Raw genomic sequence first — 27151 nt, forward strand, 5'->3', positions numbered from 1 at the left:
GCGGGGTCGTTGGTGAGGGAGAGGATCAGCTGGGTGTCGTTGGCGTAGGAGATGATGTTGAGGGTGTGTTGGCGTGCAATGGCTGCGAGGGGACTCATGTAGATGTTGAAGAGGGTGGGGCTGAGCGAGGATCCTTGTGGGACGCCGCAGATGATTTTGGTGGCCGCGGAACAGTAGGGGGGGAGGCGGACTCTCTGGGTTCTTTCGGCGAGGAAAAAGATGATCCACTCCAGGGCCGTTCCTTGGATTCCGGTGTTGCTGAGGCGATGTATCAGGGTGCAGTGGCAAACGGTGTCGAAGGCTGCTGAGAGGTCCAGGAGGATGAGAGCGACTGTTTCCCCGTTGTCGAGCAGGGATCTGATGTCGTCGGTAGCTGCGATGAGGGCGGTCTCGGTGCTGTGGTTTGCTCGGAAGCCGGACTGCGAGGGGTCGAGGGATCCGTTGGTCTCGAGGAAGGCAGAAAGTTGGTTGTTGACGGTCTTCTCTATGACTTTGGCAGGAGAAGGAAGGAGCGAGATGGGGCGGAAGTTCTTGAGGTCGGTGGGGTCCGCGTTAGGTTTCTCTAGCAGGGCGCTGAGCTCGGCATGTTTCCAGCTCTCCAGGAAGGTGGCGGATGCGAACGAGCTGTTGATGATGTCCCGGAGTTGGGGTGCGATGATGGAGTCGGCTTTGTTGAAGATGTGATGTGGGCAGGGGTCCGTGGGGGAACCAGAGTGGATGGTGTTCATGGTACGGGTGGTGTCTTCAGTGTTGACCGGGGTCCAGGTGCAGTGGGTGGTGGTAGGGGGTGCTGGTTCGGTGGTTGGGTGCGAGGTTTGTGCGCCGAAGCTGTTGTATATGTCGGTGATCTTGCTGTGAAAGAACGAGGCGAGTGAGTCACAGAGGTCTTGCGAGGGTGTGATGTCGTTGCTGCAGGCGCTGGGGTCGGCGAGCTCTTTGACGATTCTGAAGAGTTCCTTGCTGTGGTGGGTGCTGTTGTCCAGTCGTTCTTTGAATTCTGTCCTCTTGGTGGTGCGGATCAGCTGGTGGTGTTTTTGGGTTGGCGTTTTTGAGGGCTGTCATGTTTTGTGTTGTCTGGTCGTGGCGCCAGGCTTTCTCGAGGGGGCAGCAGGTTTTCTTGGAGCTTTTGAGGTCGTCGGAGAACCACGAGGTTTTCTTGCTGCTGGAGGGGTTCTTTAGTCGTGCGAGGTCATCTGCGCAGTTGATCTACTGTGTGAGGTTGCGGGCTGCTTCGTTGGGGTCCGTCGTGTTGGTGGGAGCGTTCTGGCTGAGGGAGGTGGTGAGCTGGTTGGTGGTGATCTTGCTCCAGCTCCTGCGGGGTGCTTGTTGAGGGTGTTGGTGGGTCGTGGTTCTACTGTAGTTGAAGTTGATGCAACTGTGGTCTGTCCAGTGTAGTCCGGTTGAGTGGCTGAAGGAGATTTGCTTGCTGGAGGAGAAGATGGGGTCAAGCGTGTGGCCGGCGTAGTGGGTGGGGGTGTTTACCAGTTGCTTGAGTCCGAGGTCGGCGAGGTTGTCCAGCAGGGCGGTGGTGTTGCTGTCATTGTTGTTCTCCAGGTGGAAGTTGAGGTCTCCTAGGAGGATGTAGTCTGGGGAGGTTAGGGCGTGCGGACTGACGAAGTCTGCGATGGCTTCGCTGAATTGAGTTCGCGGTCCCGGGGGTCTGTAGATTAGGGTGCCTCTGAGGGTGGTTTCAGGGTCGGTGTGTATCTGGAAGTGGAGGTGCTCTGCGGCGGTGAGGGTGTCGTCGGAGTTGGTCGTGATCCGCATGGTGTCTCTGTGAACGATGGCGATGCCTCCTCCTGTTTGGTTGACGCGGTCCCTCCGTGTGATCTTGTACCCATCCGGGTTGGCTATGGTGATGTCTGGGGCGGAGGAGGCGTTCATCCAGGTTTCTGTGAGGAAAGCGACGTCTGGAGATGTTGTGTCGAGGAGGTCCCAGAGCTCGACGGCGTGTCTGTGGATGAAGCGGGTGTTGAGCAGGATGCACTTGAGGTGATTGTTGCTGGCGTCTGGCCTGGCAGGTGCGGTGCAGGTTCGGGGGCTGGTGAGTTTGCAGGCTAGGCAGGTAAAAGGTCCGTTGTTGCGTTTCGGGGTGGCTTGGTAGCAGGTGGGGTTCCGATTGGAGTTGAGTACGTGGAGGGTGGCGGCAGTGTAGGTCTGTCGTGTGGGCTGGCATCGTCGAAGGCCAGGGGTCCTGGCGCTGGGCACGGTCCAGGCGCGGACGGGCTTGCCTTTGGCGCGCCACACCAGCGGCCTCCATTAGAGGGGAGGAGGGGTCAGCTGGGAGGCGGGAGGGAAGAAGCCAATGAGTGTAGGAGGGAGGGAGGGAGGGAGGGGGGGGGGCCGCGCGGGAGGCAGCGGCGGGAAAGACTGGGCTGAGGAGCCCGACGGAAGAACCAGGAAATAACACTCACTCACTCACTCGGGGGTTCAAAAAAGAGAAGGGGGCGGGCAGGCACATGGGGCACACAACTAAGGCACAGGCAGTCCAGGAGGCGCTCGTGCAGGGCAGGAGAGCGCCGATCTGGAGGGAGGAGCAGGCGGCAAAAGTTGTCAGGAAGGCGGAGCTGCAGCGGAGGGGAAGTGACCTACCTGAGGGTCAAGGGTCACTGCAATGATTCAAGCATGTGCATCTATGAATTATACCAATACTGAATAACTGAATTTACAGGTAACTAACTAGTTTTCTTACTCCTTGAATACTTCAATGTACTACTATAAGGCATACTCTTATGTCCAGAAAAATATCACTTACTCCTCTGATCATGGCTGAAGACATCATTTGTAAAGTTCCAAGTCAAGGTACTCATTGAGACTATCTCATAGTTATCTTGCTTCTAATCTTTGAGCGACAACATGGTCATGTGAATCATCAAGTGTCAAATGATACCAGGTTTGATAGTGGAGAAGCATCTAAAGTTCCTGAGGTTTCTGGTGGGCAATAATCACTGCCCATAAACGGTTTTACTTGTAGTTGACCAAGATCCATTTGAAAATGAATGGCAGTTGATATTGCTCACCTCACAAGTTAAAAATACATGTGCATGCCCATATCTTGACAGTTAGATCATTAGAGCCTCAAAGCCACAAAAGGCTTTCCTAACTATTTTCAGAATATGATCTTAATTTTCCATTATTTGGGGTGTCAGGTTAATCACGCCAGGTAGGCATCAATCCCAGTTCAATCCATCCACTGATTGGAAGTTTTTTTGGATACTTTGAGTCAGGGGCATAACTATCAGTAGTGCAGTAGGTCCAGTCCAGTCAGCTGTTGTTACTAATAAACCAGTAACTGGAGGCCCTGATTTCCTTTCTTGCATTTCGGCCCATTATGCCCTTTCTATGCAACTGTTGAGAAGTTAAAGTGAATTCTCCAGAGGAGTTAATGTCTTCTACTCATCTGAAGTATTACTCTTTTCAAAGGGCCATATATCTCACTGCATGCCAAATCTTGTCTCTACAAGGATCCATAGCATTTTGTATTTCCTCATGTTCATCTCCACATGATACCACTTCAGAAATGCCTAGAAGACCATCAGAGTTGCTACTTAAGCAGCTACAGAGACCACCTTACTCTATGGCCCCAATCCAGTAATTCCTATGGTACTCATTCATTCATTCATTTAAACTCTATTCGGTTATTTAGCACATAAAACAACCATGAAAGTACAAAATTAAAACACAATTATACAATCCATTTTAAATAATTTGCTTAACCTAAAAAGAGTACATTCATGTGATAGTTTTCTGAAATTTAAAAAACGTTTTCAAGTATACGGCCAAGGATGCTACTGTAAAAATATTATCAAGCCTTTGTAATTCTAAAAAAGCAGGGCGACATTGATTAAAATCCATAATCTTTAGTAAGGGACAATCCACCTTTTTCTGGGATTAGTATAAAATCTGCAAAAGAAAAGAATGTGGCTGTCTGACTGTTCAGATAGATCATCACAGGGGCACTTAATCAGTTGTTTACTCCAAATATTCATGACACGGAAACTAAGAAGCCTAAAAAGCATATTAAATCTGAAGCGCGTAAGTAAAAATCTTTCAAAATTGCTCATCGATAGTCCAATTTCGGGTTGCATTTGTTCTGAGATTATTAATTGGTGGGCGGCCACAGTTTTCTTTGACATTTCTGCACTAATTCTTTTGTCGCCCAAAAACCTCATGCATGTATCTTTAAGACATTTCCTAGAGACAAGGTTCATAGATAAGGGGTCCTCATAATATTCCGGATGACCTATATTTGCCATAAAGGACATTACGTAACTTAACCACCTCACTTTGCCTCGATTCTCTAGACTCATTGCATCCCTAAGGATAGAGCGATTAAAAGCACATTCCTCCGTCATCCACACCCTGTGCCACAGTAGAACAGGAGCAACCCTGATTATATCTTCTAGAAAAGGTACCCCCAGCTCAACGTGGTAAACATAGGTTGATGTGCTTTCAGGGACTGCTAGGAGGAATCTCAGGAAGGTATTCTCCACCGTCTGCAACAGCTTTACATTTGCATGTCCCCACAGTCCTGCGCCGTAGGTAGCGATTGACACGCAAGTTGCCCTATACACAGTGAGGAGTTCCCTTGGTGTTTTTTTACCTATCCTTTTACTAAAACATTTCAGCGCCATTATAGATTTACAGAACAGTAAATGCCTGGCATGAATCATGTTATTCCATCGACCAGTTTAATACGCCCAGATATGGAAATGTAGGAGTGAGTTCCAGAGGTTTTTGTCCGACATAGATTATTTTCTCTCTTTTATGCTGCCTGTAGCCATAGGCCATGCTAAACGTTTTAGTACAGTTTAACACCTTGGCTGCTAGGCGTTTTCCCCCCCTGTGCTGGAAATTGCTCTTACTATGTATTCATGACGAGCTCAGCTCGTCATCAGCACAGCTCAACTGTGCATCATGACGAGCTGAGCTCGTCATCAGCATCGAAAGGGTTAACTTCAAATTTAAATTAGACATGAAAACTGTAAAAGTATTAACCATCGTCTGCATGGCCAGCGGGGTCCTGGCCATCAGGACCGCATCGTCGGCATACAGAAGAGCCGGTATGGATCTTCTTCCGACAAGCGGCATATCCCTACACAGTAATACTCTTTCCAGGTCGGTAATATAAATCGTAAAGAGAAAAGGAGCAAGGACACAGCCTTGCCGCACCCCTCTCGCGACTCTGAAGGTATCCGTACACTCTCCATTTTTTCCATATCGAACTTGAGCAATAGCCCCGGCATATAGTTCTCTGAGGTAATTAATAGGTTTGTAATTACTGCTAAATCATCCGTATTTTCCTCTAAACATACATCAAAACTAGAAATAAATTCTTTTAATAATGAATCAAAAAACCTTCCGGTACAATTTGACTCCATTTTAAGGAGTAGCCATTCTGCCTGCTCAAGACAATATCATTTATATGCTCACTCCGTGCACGTAACCTGGGCTTATCATTAGATAATTCTACAATCTCCAAACTTAGAGGGAAGTGATCACTTAAGGGGTTGTCCAAAGTTTTAAAATTCTGGACCTTTCCACCATAGTTCGCTGAAATTAATACAAAATCTATAGTGGTATAAGCACCTCTCCCATTAAACGTTGGACAAAATGTGACATCACTACAGCCAATTCTATTGGCAAAACCCAGGTCATATGTAAATAATAATTCATTTAGATAATTGCCACAGATGGTATGTTCAAAATGGCTCAGGCTTGTATCCCTATCTAACATAAGGCCACAGGTACATTTCCCCACGCTTACACAGATTGCAATTAAAGTCCCCGCCCCATATGATACAGACTGTTTTTGCACTTCCTTCAAGCAAATGCTTAAAGTTTTTACCTAAGGTTGTAATCATTTTTCCGTAATACCAACCGGTATATTGTTGTAGAAATTCACAATGATCACATAGAGGTGAGGATCAATAATTACTCTGATTATATGATAGTACCTACTGTCAAAAACCATTTCTATCTTACGATACTTAAATTGGTTTGATCCATAAGTACAATGACCACCTTTAGCCCTCCCATGAGTTGAGTCAATTGCAGGGGGATGAAAAGTTTTAAAGCCACATAAGTGTATGGCCTCTATTGTCCAGGTCTCTTGTAAACTTACAGTATTGTACATATTTACCAGCTTAACCCAGTTATCATATTTTGGTCTTAATTCCCGCAATATTCCAAAATAATACTGGCCAGCTACCCATCCTTTTTCCAACCTCCACTATACTTCGAGTACCAGAATTATCCAGAACCTCAGATGTTGTTAAGTTTGGGCCATTACCACCATTAATCGTGGGGCCTATGCTTTCATTATTAGTTTCACCTAAATCTTTTTCCTGTTCAGCCCTCATTATTTCGGCTGTTGTGGTGACTTTACCCCGGAGCAAACTTCCGTTTTCCATGGGGCTATACAATTTTTCAATGTGTGGACTGAGCTCAAATCAATCAACCCCCTCTAGTCCCTGCAGTGCATCGTAATGATTAAATGTGATAATACCAAAATCACTGTAATGCGCAGGGATTGGGCCTCTTTGATGCGTTGGTCTCATATATAATCTGGTAAATAGCATATTAAAGGTAGAGCATGGGTAAAAATATTTCAAGTGAAGACTTTGGATACCCCCATCACCTCTGTGATCTTGCCAATCACAAATGTATCTAACCGCCAGCGTGTCTCTGAAATTAACAATGATACAGTTCCCACTTTGCTCTTTCACTCTCTGGCCTATCCACCTCACTCTACGAACTAATATGATCTCTGCATTCACGTTCCCCGGAAGTGGTCTGTTTTTATTAGGCCAGAAGGTGACTTTATTTTTTAATTTGCTATAAGATTCAGTTTTACATTTTTGGCACTCTGGCACCCCAGACAATATTATTGTGTATGGAGCCGATTCAGGCGGTAAGTTAATTAGAGCGAGCAATATTTTTCCATTATCTGCTTTCCTGGTGTCGGTTCCTCTGCTAATTATTTCCCCAGAGCCTACTAGTGCTACGCAGTTCTTTCCAGCTTCCCCTTCAGATTCTTTTACTGCTTCCTGGGAGACTGCTGTCGCCTTATCTATCCCTTTCTTCACCTCATTTCTTTTAGTTGATTTCGCCCCATTCACTATAGTAGTTGTTGAAGGGGCAACGTCTGGAAGGTCTATATTGGGCATGATTGATATTCTACCTTGTGTTTCAACGCCAGTATTCAGCGTATTTGCCACAAGTGTTTCCAATATTAGCTTGTTACATGTGGCAACCTGTTCTAATTTCCCCAAACTTTCGTTAATTACTTTTATCCTTTCAATTAGTGGTAGAATTAGAGACTTCATGACCTGTTCAACTTGATCCATGAAACCTTCCGGGATTTGTGATATAAGAGAATGTCGCTTCGATGGCAATGGTGTAGTAATAGTAGGAGGTATTATAGGCGATCCAGAAATCTCTTTATTTAGGGTTGGTTTAAGTGGTAGAGTTTGTTTACCCCCTTTATTAGTGGTCTTATTTATTTTTGGGCATCTTCCCTTATGCAAACCTCCCCCTCGCTTCCATTTACCATTTAGTGGTTGACATATTAATTGTCTTTTATTAGGTATTTCAGTTAGATCATTAGGAGTACTTGTCGCTACCGACCCAGTGTCTAATGAAGAGATACTTTCTCTTATGGTGTTAACCGTAACTTGGGCTACAGGTCCGACCGACCCGTCACTCAATTCCAACTCAATGTTGCCATTTGATGTTGGCTAGCGTAATAACTCAGGAGTTTTTGCTATCATAATATTGCCTAGTGACGATCTCTTTGAATACAAGGGTTCTAGAGAGAGTCGCCTTTCCGTAGGGCTAAGGGCAAATTCTCGTTCTAGGACTACTGCAGCTCTAGTTATAAATTGATCAAGAGTCCCAGTAACCGTCCCGCCAACAGCAGCTGGGGCTACCTTTCTACCCTTCCCGGATCTTAACGCCATTACCCTGAGTGTTAAAAAGCTGTGTTTACTTCAGGAACTCAGCAACAGCTGTAACATACAACGCAATACTAAACTAATTATATACACACGGAATAATGGGGAAACACCAAACAAGGCTCTCACTTCGCAAATGACTCGTTAGGGGGATGGCCCAGCCCAGTCTTGGACGGCCTTAGACGGCCCCGCCCTTGTCCCGGGCTTCTCCCGGCGTGAGACCGCGCGCGTACCGCGTAGCGGTGAGCTCTCACAGTTAAATACACACAGGGGACGGGAAGCGGCACACAGCTGCGCTGCATTACGGGGCTGCTGGTCCTCGCAGTCCCGTCGCGCTGCTCCTCCCCAAACAGCAGGGCTCCACAGTCAGCCTCTCTCCTGGCAAAGAGCGAAAGTCCATGGGCACCACAAACAAACGGTAAAATCCACAGGGGAACGGCACCAATCAAGGGAGATTTAATGCAATATAATCTCGCTAGAACGGTGCAGTTCATCTACCTCTGAAATCCTTCCTTCTAGTATTCAAGACAAACTGTCTTCTGGTTCAGTGAGACAATACAGTAAGTAGTGCACTAACTCCACAAGCAAAGAGATGCATAATCCATTGCCTTAACCGAAAAAGCACAGACACTGTGCATATGGCTGTTGGCCAGGGATCTGAAGATAACTGCATTTAATCTCCCAGAGACTGATTCACTCAACAGAATGTTTCAGAAGATGCATGACAGGGTTCCTGCACAAATCAGTGCTGAACAACTTATGTGAGTGTGTGGTGTACCACAAATAAGAATTAATTGCAGATACAGAAAGCAGACGAAAGCCCAGACGTTTCTTTCAGGTATTACCAGCCAAGATTGAGGGAGAATGCCGTTTTGCTGTACTGGTCAGGAAAGTTTCTGTATACATTTTCAGTCATCATCAAGATGACCTAATCCAAAGCCCAGATGATCCTGATAGCCCCAACATGGCCTTGCCAGTGCTGGTTTACTGACATGATTCATCTGCTGGTGCATCCACACAGGAGGCTGCTTACAAAAACCTCATCACTGGTTCAGGAGCCAGATCCTGCACTTGACTACTTAGGCACTGAACACATAAGTATGTTCACTTGACCGACACACACAGAATTGTGTGTACATTCTGAAGGATGCCTAAAGTTTAACCACTGTGGAATCCTAGACCTTAAATTAGAAGAGATCCAGCATCAGGTGAATTCAGAACTTAGATCAGGGTTTCTCTGTTGGGTCCCTAGATATTTGGTGAGTCAAGAAAATCTGATCAATAAACATTGATGCCTTTACATTTTGTATTTATCTTGTCACATTTACTGTGCTTCAAAGACAGAGGCACATGTCAGTACATGTTTTATGACAAATTGCTGTTTATTCCTTTAATATGGGGATTGGTGTGTACGTTTCTTTCTCTGCAAAGTCAGAGCAGTTTTTAAAGTGTGAAAAGAAAGACATGTAAATTAATTGAAGTCATTCAGATTTAGGAAGGAAACAATGAAGCATTTTGTTTGTAATTCCGAAGTGTGCTGTAGACAGATTTTAATAGGATCAAAAAAAATTAAGGCACTTTTTGGTGATGCATAAATAATAAATATTCACTGAAATCCTATTTACACACATTATTTGTGTGCTATATTGTTTTATCAGTAAAAATGTTTTTCTATGCAAATGTAGTGCCCATTTCAATAGAAAATATGATGTATGTAAAGGAAAATGTGATACCACATGGTGCTTGGTTAAATAAAATAATCACCGCCTCATGTCCACTAAAGATGCAGGTTGCAAAAGTCTGTCTTTCTAAAAATTGGATGTGGTCCTAACGAATTTGGGAAGCACAGACAGATCATACCAAGTATCAGGAATGCGTTGTAGTCCCACGTCTTCTCACCAAGATTATGCCTGCCGTTCTCTTATGGTAACATACACCTTGCAGCCATTACATTACTGCTTGCAGAAAATTTCCTTAAAATATTTTTTTCACAACCCCCTTGATAAGAACTCCTAGAGCAGGGTTATCCAAACTTTTCGGAAGTTAGAGTTTACTTCTAGTCACTGTAAATTTTATGTATTAGATAAGGTAAAAAAAGGCTAAGCTATATAGATGCTGCCTTTAAAGCACCCAGTCCCATGAGCTGTATATGGAAAGGCTTACAAGTAGGATCCCCAGGAACCAGTATGTTCGAGGCATGTGAGCTGTAGATCACATGCTTTGCATACTCTTGCCATCTATTGTTGGGTCCGGATGTTTGCAAGTTGTTTTTCTTTGAAGAAGTCTTTCCAGTCACAATGTAGGTGACTTTTGGTGATAGTGCACATGGTCAACGACTCCATTGTTAGATTGTTTTTTTCCGCTACTGGGTTCGGGCGTGAATTGCTGCCTTCTAGTTCAACACCGGTTCTCAGGTTCCCCTCGGTGCGCAATCCGCTTACCCTCAATGGTATTGTTATTCGATCGCGTTTTCCCTTCTTCGCGTATCATATCCTTCAGGAAAATCTCTTTAGATCCAGAACTTTGTGGTTCGCCGTTAGGCCTAGTCACGTTGGGACAGCTCGTAGTCAATGGAACGGATTCAATTTAAATTCTGTCCTCGGTGCCATGCCAAGTACCCGCGCACGACTCACACAAAGTGTGCAACTTGTGCCTCTCCCGGGAGCACAATCAACAAGACTGCGACGTGTGCAAATCCTTCTGATCCAAAAAGACGCTCCGTGACTGTCAGGCTCGACGTCACGAAATGCAACAACACCACAGCGGCTCCGCTCCGATTTCTTCAGGGAAGATTCCGTACACAATGTCTTCGACGCTCGAGGAGCCGAGTAAGAAGAACACATTTCCCGGTCAGAAGGTGACTCCGACATGGACAAAGACATCCCACAGGGTCAATGTACAGTGTGTACTGATCCTTCCCTGCCCCAAACTCTACCTCTCCCTGAGAAAAAAGCTCCGGTCCCTCATCTGCCTTTGGGCCAAGGTTGGCACCGAGACGTTTCCAATGCCCCGCCTTCGGGCATGGCACTGAAACAACAATTAAAGCCTTCCGGATCGAGATCGAGTCGGCCACATTCAGGCACCGAGCCGAAACAATCAGCACCAAAACGGAACACGTTTTGGGAACAATCTCCTCAGCACCGAAACTGAAATCATCTTAGGATCCGAAAACTTCGACTCCGAAAACATCGGCTCCAAAAATATTGGCACCAAAACAAAAAACGACTTCCACTCCATCAAAAGTTTGAGGATAACACCGACTAATTCACCACCACCACAATCACCTGACAAACAGGATGATGGGGATAGGATAGACAATAAGAGTCCTGATCCATGTGACAATTATAACACAGATCCAAACACAGACTCATACTCTACAAAACCCTCTTCGCCTGATGATAATGTACGGTGCCTAGGGCGGCTGAATTCATGGAGTTTAGCTTCATAAAGAGTCACTTGGAAAGGATTTTCTCTTTGAAACACTAAGCTCTTCCCAGAGATCCACTCATACACTACCTATACTTAAGGAAATGCTAAAACATGCAGACGACATTATTAAAGATCCCGTTCACACAAGAATTCTTACACCAAGGGTAGATAAGAAGTATAAATCTGCACCAACAGATCAGTTTATATCAAGGGTCAGTTACCATTAGATTCCCGTGTGTTTCGAATGCCTGTAAACGGGAAAGCTCACAAACCTCGGGGATGCCCCTCCTCTAGACAAGGAATCTAAAGTAATAGATGCCTCTGGTAAAAGAGTAGCTGCACAGGCAGCCAGTTGCTGGCGTATTGCCAATACCCAGGCTCTCTTAGCTAGATACAACAGAGAGCACTATGATGAATTGGAACAATTTCACCAATTTCTACCTGATAAACATAAGGCTAAGGCACAGGACCTAATTCAGGAAGGGAAACTAATTTCAAACACTTCTATTAGATGCGGCTGACACTCATGCAATCAACACCAGTGTCTTGCTTAGAAGGCACGCCTGGCTTAGAATTTCAGGGTTTAAACCTGAAGTCCTGGCTTCTATCCTAAATCTACCTTTTGATAAAGAGCATATCTTTGGTCCTGTGGTAGACACTTCATTAGAGAAGATGAAGTAGGACACAGATGATGCCAAATCTACGGGAGCCCTACAGTCCCCATCCGATCGGGGTTCTTTTCGTCCCTCCTTCTACAGGGGGACTCCAAAAGCATATCTATAGACAACACCTCAACATCATATAGAGGCAACAGTCAGTCACCCTCTTCAAGAGGTTACTTTTAAGGTGGATATAGAGGCAATAATGGCAAGGTAAGAGGTAAAGGTTCCACACCCGTACCGCTCCCTCAACAAACAAACAGTGACTTGCCTCCTCTTCCCCTGATCATTCCACAGTTGTCCCTCTCAATTCCTCCCCGTCTGGCATACAATTACTTCAGATAGATGTGTCCTAGGAATTATCCAATCTGGTTATTGCCTGGAGTTTACCAATAATCCCTAAACATTCCTCCACGTTCACACAAAATGCCACCCGAGCATCTACACCTCCTCAAGCAGGAGGTTCACTCTCTTCTGCAAAAGGGAGCTATAGAGCCCGTACCTTTATAATATCAAGGATCCGGTGTGTACTCCCTTTACTTTCTAATACCCCAAAAAGACGGTAGGGTGTTAAAATATCGATAACAAAAATATAGCTGACATAAATATCGTTGCAAAAATATCGTTTACAAAAATATCGACACCCTATACTTAAACAGGTAAGTACATAAATATCGACTCCAAAATATCGTTGTAATTAATATAGATGTAAAAAATATCGACTTTTTAAAATAATTAAAATTACATTAAATAATAAATAAATATAAGTACTATTAACAAAATACATTACATTACTTTTATTTTAGAACTATTTCAAACAAATTTACTACACTTTTTAATTATAAACTTAATAAATGTGGACATATAAATTAATTTTACACATTACTTTATATAACCACAATAATACATATATATAATTAAAATACCCCTTTACCCAAAAACCCAAAACTGACCCTGAACCCTAAAAATACCCCTTTACCCAAAAACATTTTCACTAAAAAAATCCTGTACACACACCTAAAATTAATTAAAAAATTAACATAATTAATGACATAATTATTATTCAATTAACTAATTAAAATTAATTAACTATTATTTATTACACTATTTATATTTATTTAAAACATTAATTAATCTATTATTTCATTATATTTAAAAACCCCTTTACCCAAAAACTGAAAACTGACCCTGAACCCAAAAAATACCCCTTTACCCAAAAACCTAAAAACTGACCCTGAACCCTAAAAATACTCCTTTACCCAAAAACTAAAAACTGACCCTGAACCCTAAAAATACCCCTTTACCCAAAAACTGAAAACTGACCCTGAACCCTAAAAATACCCCTTTACCCAAAAACTGAAAACTGACCCTGAACCCTAAAAATACCCCTTTACCCAAAAACTGAAAACTGACCCTGAACCCTAAAAATACCCCTTTACCCAAAAACTGAAAACTGACCCTGAACCCTAAAAATACCCCTTTACCCAAAAACTGAAAACTGACCCTGAACCCTAAAAATACCCCTTTACCCAAAAACTGAAAACTGACCCTGAACCCTAAAAATACCCCTTTACCCAAAAACTGAAAACTGACCCTGAACCCTAAAAATACCCCTTTACCCAAAAACATTTTCACTAAAAAAATCCTGTACACACACCTAAAAATAATTAAAAAATTAACATAATTAATTACATATTTATTATTCAATTAACTAATTGAAATTAATTAACTATTATTTATTACACTATTTATATTCATTTAAAACATTAATTAATGTATTATTTCATTATATTTAAATTACTTCCCACCCTACTCCCCTATAAACCCACAACCCGCTACGGAACTATTAATACTAAATTCAACTGAAAATACATTATTAAATAATAATATACTACTAAAAATACTACTTTGACTAAAAATAATCATTAAAAACACTACATTACTTATAATTATTTAAAAAACGATATTATTGTAAACTATGTTTTTGTAAACGATATTTATTACAACTATATTAATGTTAACGATATTACTTACCTGTCTGTCGATATTTTGGTCAGACGATATTTTTGTCATCGATATTTCTTCCTGTAGATATTTTTGCGGCGATATTTATGTTAGGCGATATTTTTGCGGCGATATTCCTGCTCTGTACCCAAAAAGACAGCTCTCTCAGGCCTATACTAAACCTCAGAGAATTAAATCAATATATTCACTCAGATCACTTTCACATGGTGACACTTCAACAATTTATCGCACTCCTACAGCAAGGCGACTTTATGTCTACTTTGGACTTAAAGGACGCATACTTCCATATTCCAATACGTCCTGCACATCGCAAATATCTCAGGTTTGTAGTAGCGGGACAACACTACCAGTTCAAAGTGCTTCCATTCCGAGTCACCACTGCTCCCAGAGAATTCACCAAATGCCTGGCAGTAGTCGCTGCTCACCTGCGAAGACAACATATTCATGTCTTCCCATACTTGGACTATTAGCTCATCACAGCCAGTTCTTACCCAAAGTGTCTACAGTACACTCAAATAAAAGTACAAATACTGCACAATCTTGGATTCACAGTAAATGTGTTGAAGTCCCATCTCCAACCCTCCAACACACAAACATACTTAGGAGCCACTCTCAATACTAAAAAAGCTCTAGCCTGTCCCAGTGCAGCCAGTATCTGCAGTATTCAGGCTCTAATTTCACAGTTTCAGCCCAACCACTCATTACCAGCTGGAGTATATCTGCAACTACTGGGAATGATTGGGTCTTACATCTTAATAGTTCCCCATGCAAGACTTCAAATACGCCCTCTACAGGAATACTTAGTAAGTCAGTGGAATCAGTCTTAACCCCTTCCACGCTGATGACGAGCTGGGCTCGTCATGGCGTAGCCTCCTCGCACGCTGATGACGAGCCCAGCTCGTCACGTAAAGTGCGTTTTTAAAAATCTCAGCGTGCGAGCGGAATTCAGCTAGCGCGCATGAGGTTAAGCCTACCCAAAGGGCGGCCCTTCATCAACCCAGTTCCACAGACAGTGCTAACAGCAGACACATCGCTCACTGGTTGGGGAGCTCATCTCCAGACTCTCACAATTCAAGGTTTGTGGCGTCAAAAGCACCTTCACATAATAAATCATCTAGAGCTGCTAGCAGTATTTCTAGCGCTCAAAGCCTTCCAGGCTCACCTTGCAGGCAAAACTATCCTGATACGCACCAACAACATGACAGCCATGTATTACATACAGAAACAGGAGGGACAAACTCTCTCCCGCTGTCGAGCCTTGCGCAAGCCATTTGGAGGTGGGCCATACATCACAAAATCTCCTGGCAGAACACCTCCCAGGGGTAAACAATCATATCGCAGATTTTCTCAGCAGGCAGAGACAACAGATTCACGAATGGGAACTTCACCCTCAAGTTCTCCTCCCATTCTTTAAAATGTGGGGTTTTTCACACGTAGATTTGTTCGCAACACACCAGAATGCAAAATGCCCAAACTTGGCCTCCAGGAATCCACACCCATTATCCAAAGGCAATGCACTATGGATGAACTGGTCAGGGATATTTGTCTATGCTTTTCCACCTCTCCCACTCATTCTACTAGTTGTTCAGAAGCTCAGACAAACATCCCTCATACTAATCCTAATAGCTCCCACATGGGCCTGTCAACCTTGGGTCACTACCCTGTTGGAGCTATCAGTAGTTCCTCATCAAAAACAACATCTCACACCCATTCTCCTCACACAGAGCCATGGAGAGATAAGACATCCACATCCCAAAGGTCTCAACCTAGGGATCTGGCACCTGAAATCATAGAGTTTGGCTATCTTAACTTTCCACCAGACTGTATGAATATCATTAAATTGTCCAGAAGGCCTACAACAAGGCCTTGCTATGCAGCTAATTGGAAGCGTTTTTTATATACTGTAATAACAACCATATCAACCCATTGGATGCTTCCATTCAAAATATCATTTGTTATTTACTATACTTACAACAGTCAGGATTGGCTGCCACATCCATATGTTTACTGATCGCTTCAATAGCTGCATACCTTCAAAATAGTCCGCATCTTTCCCTTTTTAGAGTACCCGTTATCAAAGCTTTTATGTCAGGACACAAAAGAGTTATTCCACCAAGACTTCCACCTGCTCCAGTGTGGAATCCTAACATTGTCCTTACCAGACTAATGGGTTCACCCTTCAAGCTATTGCACAACTGTGAACTGCAATTTCTCACTTGGAAAGTTGCTTTCCTCATTGCTATTACATCACTGAGGAGAGTGGGTGAGCTTTAGGCATTAATCATATAGGAGCCATTTTGTCAAGTCCACCAGAACAAAGTGGTCCTTCGCACTATCCCCAAATTCCTACCCAAAGTGGTACCTGCCTTTCACATCAAACTGTTGAGTTGCCTGTGTTCTCTCCTCAAACAGATTCAGTGGCAGAACAAGCTCTACACACATTAGATGTTAAACACGCATTATTGTATTACATAGAAAGAACAAAACCATTTTGTAAAACTAAACCGCTCTTTGTGTCTTTTGCTCCACCACACAAAGGCAATCCTACTTCTAAATTGGGTATTGCTCGGTGGATAGTTAAATGTATTCAAACATGCTATCCAAAAGCAAAGAGGACTTTACCAATACCGCCTAGGATGCATTCCACCCGCAAACAAGGGGCTAATATGGCTTTCTTAGGAAACATCCCGATAGCTGACATCTGGGAAAGCTGCAATATGGTCTACACCGCACATATCCACCAAACACTATTGTGTAGATGTGTTCGCGAGACAGGAAGCTAATGTAGGCCAAGCAATACTTAAAACACTCTTTCAGACAACTGCAACAGTTTCAGGTTAGCCACCACTTTGGGAGAATACTGCTGTATAGTCTATGCAAAGAGCATGTGATCTACAGCTCACATGCCACGAACGGATAATGTTACTTACTCAGTAAGCATCTGGTCTTGGCATGTAGAGTTGTAGATTCACATGTGCCCACCCGCCTCCCCTGGTACTTATACCTGTTGAAGTTCTTTCTTACTTTATATACATACGCATGGTCAGCTCCATTCTCACCCTCTGCAGGAAAACAATCCAACAATGGAGTCGATTCCCATGCACACTATCACCAAAAAGAGGCATCACCTACCTCATGACTGGAATGACTTTGAAGAAAAATAACTTGAAAACATCTGGACCCAACACTAGATGGCAGGAGTATGTGAATCTACAGTTCAACATGCCAAGAACAGATGCTTACTGGGTAAGTAACATCCTTTCCTTTTGATCATATTTATGAATCACTGCTGAGAGGTGAGTGTTTCCGTGGGATTTGTGGTCTCTTTTGTGCAGTATATTGATTGACACTGCTCTGATTATGTGAATAAGAGATCAAAAGGCATCAATCATGATGTCAGTTGCCCCTAAGTCCATTGATTGATGTCCAGAAAAAGCACTACCATCTGAAAGAGACATCTAGTCACAACATCATACAGATTCCGTCGTTGGTCAGAATCCCAAAACAAAAAGCTTTCTTTTATCTACATATTTGAGCATCGATGGCAGAAATGAAGTGCATAATATGACTCTAGCCTAGTGTTCATTTGTAGAAGTATTTATTATGGTAAGTAGCTTATCCCGTCTTGTAGAGTCTTCTGAAATTTTGCGTATCTGGTGTTACTAGTAAGTACACTTTCCTTTTCCTTTTCTCTTTTTATATTTTTCCTCCTCTTTCTGTCCTTTCTAATTTCTTCTCCATCTATTTAGTTCTCTCTGTGTGCATTGCTCCACCAATCCTGCCCTCTCCAATTTTCATTTCCTCCTCATCTCACCAGGATTTAATTTTAATTGCTCCGCAAATGAATAAGATGCACTTTGACACTAACTTCCCGATGGCGCACACAGCAGGAAGAGCTGAGCAGCTTTTACCCATGAAGATCCCAGTTGTATCACAATAAACCAATAATTGTGGCCTAGTCTCCAGTCTTTCTATGAGTATGTCATATTGACCTACCTGTTTTGCTAACAAGATGGAATTGTTAAACATAATATATGTTGGGGAATTAAGGCAAATCAGTTTGTATTTGTAGCATCTTGCCACTTTGTTTTTGAAAGGTAATTTGTCTCTGTTCCCATAAATTAAAATTATATTTGCCATGTGAAAAGTAGGTATCTACAAACTTTGTTGTAAGCTTTAAACTTATACTTGGATCTAAAACCCTGTTTCTCTTTTTTTTGGAAGTGTTTGGCAACATATAGATTGCATGGGAATTGACAGGCAGCATATTCCTGACATATACCTTTGTGAACGTTGTCAACCCAGGTAAGTCTTAGTTGATATGTTACTTAATAACACTTAGAGAAATTGTGTCAAACTGAATTGAAGTAATGTGTTTGGATTCCACACAAGCCTCTCTCTAATGGCATGTTTATTGGGTCACATTATTTAACAATGTTAAATTCCAAATCTGGGGCTCTTCTCTCTTCCAAAACTGTATGGATTAGCTAGTTCAGCTGCAGCTAATGCTTGTGTACCAATTCATACAATAAGACCAGCTACAGGTTGTGGGCATTAATTTGCTTCTTCCTGTCATTAAACCTGATGATGCCTCGCCCGTGCATGTTTCAGAGATGGTCTGACCCTTTACATGTACAGACAGTCCTTATACTGTAGTGTTGGGTCTTGGATAGATACACATGCTTCATCCCCTTCATGGAACTGGGAGTCCTAGATTGACTTACAAGTAGCAGTGTTCAGAATCTGCAGGCCTGCAGGGCTTTAAATAATGTTTATTAGCCCGATCACTCATTGTGAAATGCTCAAGGGTCAATTTACAAAGGGCCTCCACACTCTTGGGTGAGGCCCGGCAGCCATGGTGGAGGCCCGGCAGCCATGGCGGAGGCCAGGCAGCCATTGAGGGGGCCAGGCAGCCATGGCGGGGTACCTGCACTTATGACGGGGTACCCGAACTTGTGACGGGGCCACACAATGGGTAACTGCAATACAGAGGTTCCTCCACGAGTGCGGAGGCACCTTTGTGAATCAGGCCCTTCGTTTTTAGCCAGTGAGATGTGAGTGTGCGGAACTTGCTTCCCCTGGAAAGAAGTGAGTGCAGAAATCGATCAAAGAAATATACAAATGCTGAAAAACTGTAGTTGTACATGCATTTCTTCTTCAACACTTGATCTTTGAGAGCTGCTCATGCTGGAGTCACAACAGCAAGCAATACAAAACTGCAACATACATGTATGAAAGTGTTTTGAGCTCTGCAAGCTAATTTCACCCGAAGGTTCCCAAATTAAGACTTAAAACAAGAGCAGGATATTTTCTTGGTTGCAGCTATATCTTATTAAAATCTGCTACCATTTCACTTACATGCTAAATCTAATTAGTTGAAATTTAGGAGCTTAATGTGTTAATTTCTTTCTGTAACAAATATGATGTGTTGCCTTGCTCTGATACTTGGTGATTGTATAGAGTTTTTGATTTTCTTCAGTTATGGTACCTGTTGGACTTGTCAGCCTTAGGGTGGTCTTCCCCCAACTTTTTGCCTGCCTCCCTCCATTTCCTGACCTTGTTTGTGCTGGATTTAGGACTGGGTGCACTTTATCACTGATGACCAGCGCTAAAGTGCTCTCCCTAGCATGGTAATATTGTCTTTACCCACTTGGCATATTTAATTTACTTATAAGTCCCTAGTAAAGTGCTCTAAATGTGCCAGGGCCTGTAAATTAAATGCTGCTTGTTGGCCTTCAGTATGTATTGTGCCACCCACTTAAGTAGCCCTCAAACCATTGCAGAGTCTGTATGTGTAGATTTACACTGCCACTTCGACCTGGAAAGATAAACCTCTTGCCATCTGTAAACCTTCCCTTTTTATACATAGAAGTCACCCCTAAGGTAGGCCCTGTATGACCCTAAGGACAGGGTTCAATGTATTTAAACGGCAAGACACATACTTTTAAGTTTTGCCTGTCTTGGTAGTGAACAACTCCCAATTTTGTTTTCCACCCACTGCAAGGTCTATCTCTCCCATAGGATAACATTCGGATTACCTTATTACCTCCTTTAAATGTAATTCCTTGTGAAGCGATAGACTTTTCAAATTGGTGTCACTGAACTCATAATTCAAAATCACAACTTCTACTAAAGATGGATTTTTAAGTTAAAGTTTAGCAAATGCCACTTTTAGAAAGTTGATAAAAAATACAAACCTGGCCTCCAATTTTTCAGGCTGCTGTTTATTTCAGCCGATAAAGAAACAATACTTTTAGTCACTGTACCTTACTTCACTACTTTGAAACATTTTAAACGTTTTCTCAGTGGAGCATTCAAAGGGTAAATTTTTTGGATAAAAGTTCAAACATACATATAAACATTAATGTGAAAAGAAAACAAACACGGTGAAAAACTGTGTGCGTAACATTATAAACAATTACAACAGTCCATACAGATTGTACATAAACTCTCTCAAACCAAAGGACCTAATACTTTGCTGTTGGTTCGAGACGAGCTGCCTATGGGGAAAAGAAGATTTTAGGCATCTCTTTGGGGATAGATTTGTAATAAAAACCCTCCCAAGCGTCCTATTTAACTACTGTCCGTCATAGGCAAAAAGAAAAGTACCAACGCATTTCCAATCCCCATGTAATTTTAGGGATTATTGTCAGGGAAAAATCACTGTGTAATCTGTGAAAAATTAAAAGGAAAAATTGTTTAGGACCAATATTGACCTTCTCTTCTACATTATTCATGCCTTTGTGCATGGATTATGATGTAACTGTACTTTTGATGGGGACATGCAGTCAGTTTGACTAGCCGTTTCTTCTAAGTAGCCTTGGTGTTTTCAGGTATGCTGACCTAAATAGTGGGGATTATGAATGTAAGTCATCTACTTCTGTACTTTCAAATGTCAGTTAAATTGACCTCTCATGTGTACTTAGATTGCTTACTTGTGGGTTGGAATATTCCAGATTGATGTCCAAGCAGGACGTAGCGCTATCAGGTTTAAAAGACTCTAGCTCCTTTACTTTTATTTCTGTACATTTATACATTTACATTTACATTTACATATATAACCACGTGTTCATGAGAGCCATATTTCTATGCCTGTAACGCCAAGCACATTTAAATTGCTGATCGTCTTCAAACCGAGTATCATAGTACAGGCTCACAATCTTTTTACCGATTTGCTTACTTGAAAAAAGCGCTGTTTTACGCCCTCGAGTGGCTACAATTACTTGGCCGGTGACCTGTGAGATACGGCGTCCAGCGACCGAGTTCTTTCTTTCGATTGCTGCAACAATAATGAAACGATGTTTACACGTAAGTGTAAAGGGGGTAGAGGAACATGTATTCAGTGTTCGTTGGTCTTTACTGATAGATTTAATTAAGTTAAAAGCTTGTGCTTATCAGTGAACCGTGTGTTACTGTTCCTGGATGAAACCCAATTTGCAGCGTGAACCGTTGTAACATTGTAACGATGTGGTCCGTGTGGCAGCCGATCGCGTGCTGTCCTTATTCATGCTGATTGTTAGCAGTCGTACTCATTTAAAACTGTGCATTTGTGCTCCTTTAAAAAGTCGCAAGCGCTCGAGTACAAAATGAGATAAAATGGCACTCACTGTGTGATTTCTCGTGAGACGCTAGCTCCATCAGATGATTCTTCAATCGGTCGGTTACGCTCGTGCTGATGCTGCCCAATCTTAAAAGTTTTTTTCAAGGACAGGAAGTCTTATGGGGATGTTGGTGGCGTTATGAGTGTTGTAATTTTTTTTCTTTTTTCGACTTATTAATTATTTTTTTTAATTTTATTTATTTTTGGTAAATACATGAATCGGTTGGTATGAGTCGTTCTGATACAATACAGATTATTACTTAATAGGTCATAACATATTAGCATATTGCACAAATAAAAACAAAGCATTTTAAACCAAACGGAATTTACGAAAAATGTTATGAGCAATCCAAAAAGAAATAAAGAGAAGAGGAAAAAAAAAGAAGCAATGGATAAACTAAACACATTAGTCTATTGAATAATAAGAATTCAAACATTCTACTAGCAGGCTCTGATAGGAAGATATAAGCCTATTTTAAGACTCCAGATACTGTGTGACTAAGCCTCATATTTGTTCTCCAAGTTTCTTTTTACGTGTGCCCTTGAGCGCATACAGACTATATTCCATATTATGAGTTACAAAGAATCTAGACCGCCATTCCACAAATGAGGGTGGTTCCTGTTGTAACCAATACAAAGCAATACACAGTCTGTGAACGGCAGTCGCTACAAATATTAGTTTAGCATGCTGTTTCGCAATTCCAGTATCCTTTGATCCCATTTCTACCCCCCAAAAAATCTGTGTAGCAGATAATTGGATTTGGTTACCTACAATTTCCGATAGACATTTTTCTATCTGCAATAGGAGGGGAGCCAATGATGGGCACGTGAAAAAGATATGTACATCATTTGCAGAAATGTGACCACACCGAAAGCATTTCCCTATCGCATCCCCAAACCATTTAGACACCTTATCAGGTGTATAATATAAATTAAAGAGTGATTTAAAATGTTGAGCAAAAAGCCTTGCAGATAGAAATAAGTCTTTCGCCATACCCAAAGAGATTTCAATTTGAATATCTTGTCTGTCTAATTTAATCCCCCATTTAAGATTCTGCTGTTCAATATCATAAGCTTTTGTATTTAACATCAAGTTATATAAAATACCAATCTTTGATCTTCTTGTATTAGCCTCGATCAGGGGGTTTAGTTGAAAGGAGATACCACTATTCTCTAAAAACGCCCTAATCTGGAGATATTTAGAGAAATTCTCTCTGGGGAGCTGATATTGTGTCCGTAACTGTTCAAAAGATTTAAAAGAACCATCAGAATACAAATCTCCCACCACTCTTATTCCTTTCCCCCTCCAGTTATACACCACTCTATCCCATAGGTCAACTGGTAGAAATATTGGCGATACCAACGGTGTGTAATATGAAATTTTCTCAAAACCAAACTTCTCCTGTATTAGGGGTGTCTTTCATAGATTCACATGCTTGAATATTTCCCGTCGTCGAAGTGGGAGTCCCACGGTACATAAAATAGCAGTAATATATGCATATATAAATAAAATTACCATAATTATATAAATATATATCCATACATAAAATACAGTAAAGTATCCAGAAATTTCAAAAGTACCATAGAACAGAATAGGCCCATAGAAAGCCTAAGGGAGAAAACTCAACTTAGTAACATATCAGTGTCATGTTTTGGTCCAAATTCCAGCCAATCAGGCTGTAGCTGCCTCTAGAACCTTCTCCTCAGAAGCCCAAGTCCTCAGATTTTCTACCGCACGTCGTGTGAAGGGAGTCTCCCTGAGCTCTGCTCAGTTTTTTCTTCAACTTAGCCGTTTCTTCAATCTACAGATGTCTTCTTCTAAGAAATCATTATTTAGAGCGTGTTCTAGTTGTGGTAAACTACGTCTTTTCCAAGAGGATCCACACAGTAAATGCCTTTACTGTCTTTATCCTGACCATGAGGAAAGAACTGTAAGTACTGTCGTACCTTTTCACCTAAAACCCTGAGGGATAGAGAGGCCCGTCTCCTTCTGTGGTTACAGAAGTTAAAAACATCTGATAATGTGTGTTCTGAGGTAGAAAGTGTCTCTTCTGGCCTTTCTAAATCCTCTCAGAAGCGTGGGTCTGAGACTGAAATTCCATCTCCATTTTTGAAGAAGCGTAGACTTGTGGAAGTCACCAAGACTGTCTCCCCACTAACATTGCCTCAGGCCACACCTACGGGACCTGGTTCTCTGGTGTCTGGGCCCAAAGCCATGCCTTCCACCTTAAAATCGGGCATTGGCTCTTCGACGGGCTCATCGACGCGTCCGTCGACGACTTCAACGGCGACAAAGTCAGTGACTGCAGTCTCTACGTCGACATGTACTTTATCTTCTAGTACTGCGTCGACGACTACCATCTCGTCGACGGCATCTCATGAGGTGAGGCCCGTTTCTTCAATTTTGAAAATATCGTCGACGAAGCCTAGGTCTTCGGCGAAGGACTCATCATCGACGCACTCATCGTCGACGGCGAAGACCAAACCATCGTCGACGGAACCCTCATCGTCGACGGCTGCCTCGTCAACGAGTAAGGCTCCATTCTCGTCGACGGCACAGAAATCTTCGTCGACGAAGAAGAAAACGAAGACTCCTCGGATTGATTCTGAAGCCACGTTGACGGACTCGTTGACGTCAACTCAACCTCTGGCCAAAGTGCCAGGATTTTGATGATGAGGACGGTGATGAGGAAAACGTCGAAGGGGAAGATTTATTTCCAGTTGACAACACAGAGCCAGCTAGTATGGAGCAGATTATGCAGATACCTTTATCTTTAGTAATGAATCTGCAACACATGCTGGATGATTACAACCGCAGGTTCCCTCCGTCTTCACCTGCGTGTCCAACACCACAACTTCCTCCACAACCTCAACCACAACTTCCTCCGCAACCACAAGCTCCTACATCTATTCCACCCGCATCTACGGTGGATACCCAACCAGCTGCAGACAATGTGAATCAAGATCCTCATGATACTGATGATACCGATGATGGCAACGGTCTTAAGGAGTGGGACAACTACAGGGCTAACACACCTTCTACTCCACCGGCTTCACCTTTAGCTTTGCCTCCAATGGACATTGCAGGCTTCCACAACTTAATGCTCCGTGCTACTAAGCGTTTTCACCTTATTATGGAGGAACAACAAACTGATTGCTTCTTGTATGATTTCAAGAACCCACAACAAAAGCAAACCCATACAATTCCAATCATTGACCACATTTGGCAGAAGGGCCTGAAGCTAATGGAGCGACCAAACTCGATCCCAGCTGTTTTGCCACGATTAGACAAGAAATATAAGGCGCCGGCAACCTCCCCAGCCTGTTTGGTGTCGCAACCGAAGGCGGATTCGGTTATTACTCAGGCGGCACAGAAGAGATCCCACAATCCGGCCACACCCCTCACGTCTCCTCCTGATCAGGAAGACCGCAAGTTAGATTCCATTGGCAAGAAATTTACTACAATGGCAGATACTACTGTGAGAGCTGCTAATTCTTTGGCTATTCTGGGCCGCTACGACCGCCAGATGTGGTCCGAGATTGCCACACTGATTCCACAAATGCTTGATGCCATCCGTGCTGAAGCACAGACCATCCTTCAGGAGGGAGAAAGAATTTCCTCTGAAATTATTGACTGCACGCTTGATATATCCTCTACGGGATTTAGGCAATTGGCTGGGGCAGAAGTCTTGAGACGTCAAGGCTGGTTAAAGGCTACAACCTTCCGTCCAGAGGTACAGGCAAGGGTACTGGACTTGCCATATGACGGGGATTTGCGCTTTGGCAAACATGTCGATGATGCCCTTGAGATGATAAAAAAGGACACCGATACTGCGAAGTCTCTGGCCACCCTACAGTACAGGTAACGGCCATTTCGAGGGGCACGAGCTAGGGGCGGAAGGTCCTCCACTTTTCGTGGATCAAGTCAGTATCGTTCCTACAACTCATACAATGACAACAGGCAAAGGGGTTCCTATCACACCCAGAATCGTCAGTCCACCACTAGACCATACCAACGAAAAACCACATACAGAGGAGGTTCAAATGCAAAAAAGCAGTGACAGTTTTTATGCCACACTTCTGACGACTGTAAAAATTGGAGGTCGAATCTCAACGTACTTTTGCAATTGGTCCGATATCACCTCCGACCAATGGGTCCTGGACGTAATTTCCAGGGGTTATACTCTGGAGTTTACAAAATTTCCCCCCACTCGTCCACCCTCGGGACTGCCTTTTCCCCATTTCAAGGATTTATTAGCACAAGTAAAATTGATGATCAAAAAAGGAGCCATCGAAGTGGTACCGCAAACCCAGCAAGGCAAAGGATTTTACTCCCGCTACTTTTTAGTCAAGAAAAAGACGGGAGAATGGCGCCCTATTTTGGATTTACGGGCCCTCAACGAATTTATCACTTCAAAAACCTTTCAGATGCTAACCCTGCTTCAAATTTTAAACTATCTCAATCCCGGGGAGTATTTTTCCACGATCGACCTCCAGGACGCATACTTCCATGTGCCAATTCACCCCAGACACAGGAAGTATCTCCGCTTTACAGTTGGACACCTACATTTTCAATTCAAAGTCCTACCGTTCGGCCTGCGTTCAGCGCCAAGGGTCTTTACCAAGATCTTGGCCCCGGTTGCTACCTTCCTACGCTTGCAGGGCGTCCAATTTTATCCGTACCTGGACGACTGCCTTATAAAGGCCAAGACTTTTCTGTTGACCAAGCAACACACCCAAGTCTGCGTTTCGCTGTTCAACACCCTGGGCTTGTCCATCAATGCCGAGAAGTCACACTTTCACCCGTCACAACGGCGAGATTTTCTCGGAGCCTCGCTAGATTCTCGGCTGGGGAAGGTGTTTGTCTCTCAAGAGAGACAGGACTGCATGTTAAAGATGGTGCACTTCCTGCAGTCAAAACGGTACGTTTCTGTCCGAACGTTCAAATCATTCCTTGGCATGGCTTCCTCGTGCATTCAACTGATCCCCAATTGCAGATTGCACATGAGGGCTCTACAAGAAGAACTGGACAAGCAGTGGAAACAGGTGTCAGGGTCGTTCGACGACAAAATCTTTTTGACGCCTCTCATTCAGAAGGCGCTGGAGTGGTGGGCTCACCCTCCGAACATCTGGACAGGCCGTTCTTTCCAAGACGAACCTCCGACTCTGACGCTCACAACAGACGCGTCTCTGGAAGGCTGGGGAGCGCATCTCGACGAGATGTCGGTAAAAGGAAAGTGGACTACAACCCAGTGTACTTGGCATATGAACCGCCTGGAACTCTTGGCGATCTTCCTGGCCTTGAAATCCTTCCAGAGGTTAGTGCAGGGACACACTCTGCTGGTGAGGACAGACAACACCACCAGCATGCACTACCTCAACAAACAGGGCGGCACGAGGTCCCTCCTACTTTCCCGACAGGCACAAGAGATATGGGACTGGGCGATTCAACATCAAGTCCAACTCACAGCCATTCATGTGCC

At 43.2% G+C, this 27151-nt stretch overlaps 1 protein-coding gene across 7 annotated transcripts in view; it reads left to right on the forward strand.

Moving 5' to 3' along the window:
• Window positions 1-27151, forward strand: part of KMT2E (lysine methyltransferase 2E (inactive)) — a 1891352-nt gene that overhangs the window by 304484 nt on the left and 1559717 nt on the right. For all 7 annotated transcript variants that reach the window (XM_086966923.1, XM_086966942.1, XM_086966930.1 and 4 more), the window contains one exon: window positions 18293-18373. In XM_086966923.1, the coding sequence (XP_086823049.1) occupies window positions 18293-18373 (81 nt within the window). The remainder of the gene's footprint in view (window positions 1-18292; window positions 18374-27151) is intronic.

This window comes from Lissotriton vulgaris, chromosome 1_1 (genome assembly GCF_964263255.1).
Source record: "Lissotriton vulgaris chromosome 1_1, aLisVul1.2, whole genome shotgun sequence".
In the NCBI taxonomy this organism is placed as follows: Eukaryota; Metazoa; Chordata; class Amphibia; order Caudata; family Salamandridae; genus Lissotriton; species Lissotriton vulgaris.